This window comes from Myzus persicae, unplaced genomic scaffold, assembly GCF_001856785.1.
Source record: "Myzus persicae strain clone G006 unplaced genomic scaffold, MPER_G0061.0, whole genome shotgun sequence".
NCBI classification, from domain to species: domain Eukaryota; kingdom Metazoa; phylum Arthropoda; class Insecta; order Hemiptera; family Aphididae; genus Myzus; species Myzus persicae.
The window spans coordinates 367,982-374,357 of record NW_019101524.1 but is presented as its reverse complement, the minus strand read 5'-3'; the positions used below and the strand labels follow the sequence as shown (position 1 = coordinate 374,357).

General features: G+C 28.8%; 1 protein-coding gene across 4 annotated transcripts in view; it reads right to left on the bottom strand.

Annotated features, from left to right (window-relative positions):
* Window positions 1-2,255: 2,255 nt before the first annotated feature.
* LOC111029428 (trafficking kinesin-binding protein milt) overlaps window positions 2,256-6,376 on the bottom strand; it is a 29,355-nt gene continuing 25,234 nt past the window's right edge. For 3 of the 4 annotated variants that reach the window (XM_022308422.1, XM_022308419.1, XM_022308420.1), the window contains 7 exons: window positions 5,825-6,132; window positions 5,581-5,748; window positions 5,288-5,504; window positions 4,936-5,216; window positions 4,567-4,874; window positions 4,374-4,489; window positions 2,256-4,312 (listed from right to left, as the gene is read on the bottom strand). In XM_022308422.1, the coding sequence (XP_022164114.1) occupies window positions 4,025-4,312; window positions 4,374-4,489; window positions 4,567-4,874; window positions 4,936-5,216; window positions 5,288-5,504; window positions 5,581-5,748; window positions 5,825-6,132 (1,686 nt within the window). In that variant the 3' untranslated portion in view covers window positions 2,256-4,024. The remainder of the gene's footprint in view (window positions 4,313-4,373; window positions 4,490-4,566; window positions 4,875-4,935; window positions 5,217-5,287; window positions 5,505-5,580; window positions 5,749-5,824; window positions 6,133-6,376) is intronic. The other variant, XM_022308421.1, reaches the window with a different exon arrangement.

Here is a 6,376-nt window from a genome sequence, read left to right as displayed (position 1 = left end):
AATAACAACAAACTAACCAAAATTGATATCTTTCATTTAAATATATTTTTTCATACAAATTTGAATTTGAAATGTAAATAAAAAACAATAATGCATATTAAAATGTATTTATGAGTGTTTTAGATTTCTTTAAAAACACTGGTGATCTTATTACTTAGGAGGAACCTATCATAGTAAATTGAAAATTGTAGACATATTAACTAAAAAACAATTGGAAACTTTGACAAATAAAAATAAAAATTTAAACACTCATAATAATATTGTTCCTATATTTTAGATATTTTTATACTGCAATAAGTAATGAGAATATTTTAAACTTTCAAACTTTTTGACTAAGAATAGAAATGGTGATAAAAATCTGAAGTGAAACTCATTAAATAAGCATTACTATTGGCTGACACGTCATTGCCCTTATTTGTACTACTTTGACTTAAAAAACATTTATAGATAATTATACATGGCTAATTTAATATTTTAAAAATGTCATTGTGTATAGAAATTGATAACGATAAAAAAAATCTTCAATAAAGTCAATAGTTTTTGATATAAAGGGTGTCTTAAAGTTAAATGGCTCAGTAAATTTTGTTAAAATAAATAGGGCCACATCAGCCACTTAGTTTTTTTTGTCTTTTGTCCATGTAGGTTTTTTTAACTTTGAAAAGTATTGAAAACTAGAGTAGATTAAGTCATGTATACATTGTACATGCATACTTATCACAAATATATGATACGTGAATAAAACTGCAGCTTATTTACATCTAGTTTAGTGGTATAAAAAATCTATGATCCAGTCTTATGAAAAAATCTATATTTGTAAATTATGTATAACTCAAATACCCTCATTTAATATGAGTAAATGTTCTTATAGATTCTTAAGTACTAATAGACCATTAGCCTCTTATTTATTAGTTTATATAATTATAACTCATAAGCAACAAAAATGGTCTTTTAAAAGTACAATTGATAATGTAGCACTCTTTTCCCCAAGTAAAAATTGGAAAGTTTTCACATATCATCAATAAATCATTGTCTTCACAACATATTTCCAATTATAATTGAAAAAATTATCATGTTAATAGTTATGTAACTATGTAAGTTTAGTTATTTATCTAAATATCATAAATCATAATAGTTATCAATACTCATCAGTCATCATAGTTTTCATATTAAATGTTTCTTCTTCCGTGCTGTGAGTGTCTTAAACAACATTTGCTACACTCTTTAGAGCAACAATACATTATTTGAATACCTCTGCTTCAAGGCTCATTAGTATTACTAAGTAAAATATTAAAACCTGATATCTATTTGTTCATAACAAATAAATCATTGGTAAAATTATTTTTTTTGTTCTAAGGAGTGCCTTGGCATGTATGTATAATTTAATGAGTGATAGTTGTTGTACTTGTAACTGCAATACTGCATCTTGTAATAAGTTTGGTAATTTGGTATAAATGTTATTAATTGATTAACAAGATACATTTTTCTTACCACAATACTTAGTAGTACTGCTTGATGATCAGAGCAAGGACTTAGATGCATTAAAAATCATTTAACATGCAACATTTTTAAATATGTACTGAAATATGTATACAACTTGATTAATATTAAAATCAAGCACACACATAGTAAGTACACATTGAACCATGAATCTAAACTTTTCTGATAAATAAAAGTGTGATCTTTAGAAAAATGTTTAAATGAGCTACACAATTATTGTAATTTTACAAAATATTATACGTAAAATTTAACAAAAATAGGTGTAATAAACATTTTATTGCATGAATTGTAATCTAAACTATACACTGACCTTAAAAATAAAATTAGTCCTTATCAGCTCCAAGACAAATTCACAGTTAAATTTAATTTTTGACATTGACCTACAAAAAATATCTACCAGTGCTCGATTTTGATAAACTTTAAAAATAAACTCTTAAAAAACAAAAACAAAAACAAACCCAAGTATGTCAAAATATACACTTATTTTGTTGAGTATTTGTCATTTAATTGCAATCGTTGTGAATTGTATTTTATACTTCCGAAGCAAAGCAAACAACAAAATTAACCAGAATCAAAATGTAAATTCTGAATTCATGGAAGTCCTTTCCCTACTGACGATTGCACTATTGCTCATAATCCACATACTATTTTCAAAGTATTTTTATTGTATTTTACAAACATGTAATAAATTAGATAAACAATAGGTGAGATATGGATAGAAGGATAATTATTCAAATTAATTATAATAAACAATTATAGTTTGGCTTCAGTCAACAAATACATCTTTATATTTATTTCAGCTAGTGCTAAAAATAATTACATTATACAGAATAAATTATTACATCAACTAATACACACAACAATTGATTTTACATGTTAAAAGTGTAACCATTAGCACTTTTTGGACTATTAATACATTATTTTCAAACCTAAATAAAAGAGGATGTCACAGGTTGGAAAACATTTTGCCTAACCTAACTAATTAAAAATATAGTAAATGTACAAAATTTGGTTGAATACTAAGTCAGTCTCGTCAAAATATTTTTTTTTTTTTATATTATATATATCGAACCTTGGGGCTCCATCACTTAATAAACAACATTCATAACTAAAAGAAATGTTTAATTTTTCTCTTACGCTTACAGAAAATGTCTCCATTTGCGCACGAGAGACTTTAACACAGAAATACTTATTTTGCAATTATTACGCCGAGATAATGCGCAACATAATAACAAACAAATAAAAATATATGTACAATATAGGTACGTATAACGCATTCTAAAATCGGGTCACTTGGAGTGAACAGTATGAAAGAATACTGTATAAAAAAACCATACTTAAAGCAAACTAAAAGGATACTTGTTTTTAAAACTATTTATGCTTGTCCAGTTTTTATTATTATTTAATCATCAATAACAATATTGTAATTCATTTTTTAAAGTAATATTGATCGAATAGTTATTTGATCTTTAAAGGTTAAAGAAATGAAAACTAGACACACCTAAAAAAAAAAAATTGAAAATTTGGTAAAAGAATTATTTGGTAAAAGGAAAAATAAACTTAATTATCATAAAATTAATAGTAAAAACTTATCTAAAAAAAACAAAAAATAATAAAAAATAATAAAGTTATAAATAATCGCACCGATAATTTCTTTTAGGTTGAGATGAAAATAACTCTAATTACGTACACTAATTGAATTATATAAAAAAAAAAACTAATTTTTAATGATTTTAACTTTAAATGCAATAATAGACAATTATTATTGAATACTTTGTGCGATGTAATTAACATATTTCAAAATTCAAATTTAAATAGAATTTTAATAAGGGATTAAATATATAAATATTGTCGGATTTTGTGGAAATATATATTGACTACAGGCAGAAAAAGGAAAGAAAAATAAGAAATTAAATAATAATTAGAGTTCATATTATTGCCTTAAAGCATAAATTGTTGTGTAAGAGCTACACAAATTGAAATAATCAACACAACAATGCAGTCTCAAGAGACTTATTTAAATAAGAAACTAAACAATATATATATAAATTAAATTATATAGCACCTTAAAGCATCTAAAATACGTTGTTTGCGTATTATAGGCATGAGCAAAGCATGACTATTAAAGGATTAATATACATAACATTTTAATGGTTACTATTTATGTAATAAATAATACACCAAAATACTTTTGGTACTACTGGTTAATTACCTATCAGAAAAAAATTGTCTGTTATTTGGAAAAAAAAGTTGTTATCAATGAATTTTTTAGAATTACTTTTGACATTATTTTTTGAAATTTAGAATAAACCTAAGGGTTGGTAAGGAAATCATACTTTATGATTTAAAAACAAAAAAGCCTTTGAAATTATGTTTGATTCTTATATATGGTCAATTGAGTAGGATAAATATATCAGCAAATACATTTGATTGCCTTTGATTTCCATAATAACTTAATAAGAATAAAATTATATATTAACATTGCACCATTGTACATTTAAGGCGAACTAGTTATAAATATATTTTTTTATAGTAACCCTCCTTTACGAGCAAAAAACATGGAACTGATGAGGGTCCCCCTCGAAGGTTGAGGATCATTTGCTGAAGAACCAACAGTACCCAAATCCATACGAAGTCTGGGACCGCCAGTATCATTACCACTATCCAATTGTTTTAGACGTCGTTGCAATGCACCATTTTCAGGCTTAGGTGGAACACAGTCTCCTATGTCGAATACAGGATGACCAGACATATCTGGTGGAACAGTTGGTATATAGTGTTTCATTGTCTCTACAAGTCGTATACCAGCCAATGTCTAAAACATGTTTAAATGTATAAAAGCTATAATTTGAGGAATAGTAATATTAATTGTTTACCTTTTTGTCTGGCCTTATGAGTGATTTTGATTTGCGAGACTTGTGATGTTCAGTTCCTCTTTCAGTACCTGTTAAAGTCTTTCTTAACAATTTGGCACCACTGTGCATCAAATATCCTAAAAAATAATTTAAGAATTTTTTGTTTGATCTTTGATAAATAGTAGATATTTAAAAAAATGCTGGTGAAACTTACCAGGTAATCCAAATGGATGGGAGTAAGGAGAATCTGATGGCGAAGGTGAACGAGAACGATCGGGAGACCCACCGGGCGATCCATATGGACTGTTACAAGGTGTGGCTGTTGTAGAAAACATAGGTGTTGCAAGGGCAGAAGGTGTAATTGCTCTAATACCCCTTTCATTCAACATGGCTGCTAATCCACAATTAGTAGAAAATGTTGTAGTTGAATTTCTTCTAGATAACATGGGTGTAGTCTCTCTGGTGGGCACTCGACTATTAGCGCGGCTATTTACTGCAGTTGACATGGCACTACCTCGGACACTAAAAATTTAAATCATATAATATTAATTTTTTGCAACAAAAACATTAAGTCATATGTTACCTGGTTGTAACACTTGTACCATCATCTGGATGCATGACCATAGAATTGGTAATAGTAGTGATGTGAGTGGACATTTGAAACATTTTTCCAGGGTGAGTTAGAGGTTCGTCTTCTTCAATTTCGTCAAGTCTAAACGTTTGAGGAAGCCCTGCTATGGGAGCAGTTGAATCACTCTTTTTGATCACACCTTGAGGTTGTTCTTCCAGAATAGAGCTGAGAGATGGAACAGATTGAGCATTCCACTGTTGTAGCGTAAATGAACCTTGCATGGGTTTAACCAACTAGACACCATATACAAAGTCAGATAAAACAAAATAGATGATAGAGAGTTTATATAAATATATCAAATAACCTGTAGTTTATTTGGTGTTTTCCAAGTTGTCAAACTTATGCTACCAGTAGACATAATCGAGTCGGGGGTTCTTGTATCTGCTGAGTCATAAGGATCAGCAAACATGAAACCAGAACCTAACGCTGCTCGTCTGGCTTTTATCGATGCTGGTGTTAGACGTTTCAAGGCATTAGCTAAATCTTCAGATCCAGGAGCACCAGGTATACCAGGTTGTTCACTATAACCGTTCACATTTCACATAAAAATAATTAATGACATGCCAATAATTTAAAAAAAAAAAAAAATAATTTTACATGATAAATGAATCGGTATCAGAGAAATCATCGCAGTCACTATGAGTAGGAGATTCCTCAGTAAGATCATTGTACGCCGTTTGCCTGGACAAGTTTCTAGTGCTTGTTTCCATAGCTGACGTCAACTTCATCATTCCAATAGACTTCTTATAACTACTTGCCCCAGACCTAAATAAAAAGACAAAATTAATATATGCATATTGTTTGTGTTGTATACTCGCAGCAATTGTAGCTGTTCACTCACATTCGTCCTGTACATATTCCTGAATCCAGACTAAGTTCAGAAAACAATGAGCTTTCCAAAGAGCTGTGACCATGGCTGTGCAGCCCATTTGAGTTCAAGTATGGTGGAAGAGATGTGAATAGTGGGCCAGCTCGAGCTAGCGGTATGTGTTTGTCCCTATATCCTTTGAGTTCGGTTTGACATTCATGAAGCATGGTAAGTGCTTCTTCATATTGTTTTTTCACTTCAACAATTTCAGATGCCAACTCATTTTGTGTGTCCCTTGCCAACATCAACATGGCCATAAGTTCATCATTCTCGTCATTTTTCTGAAAAATTATAAAGTTATGAAAACACGAATATGTAAATAGGTAAGGTATAATGAAAAATCAATTATAGGAGGAGGGTGCTAACATACAGACAAACAAAAAATTATTTTTTAAATATTTTAAGTTGTAGTAATAAATATAATTATTCTTGATACAATACTCAATATTTACCGCTAAACAAAATAAGAATATTTAACATCATAATATGAACTATTATCATGTAATTGAATTAGCCACATTAATT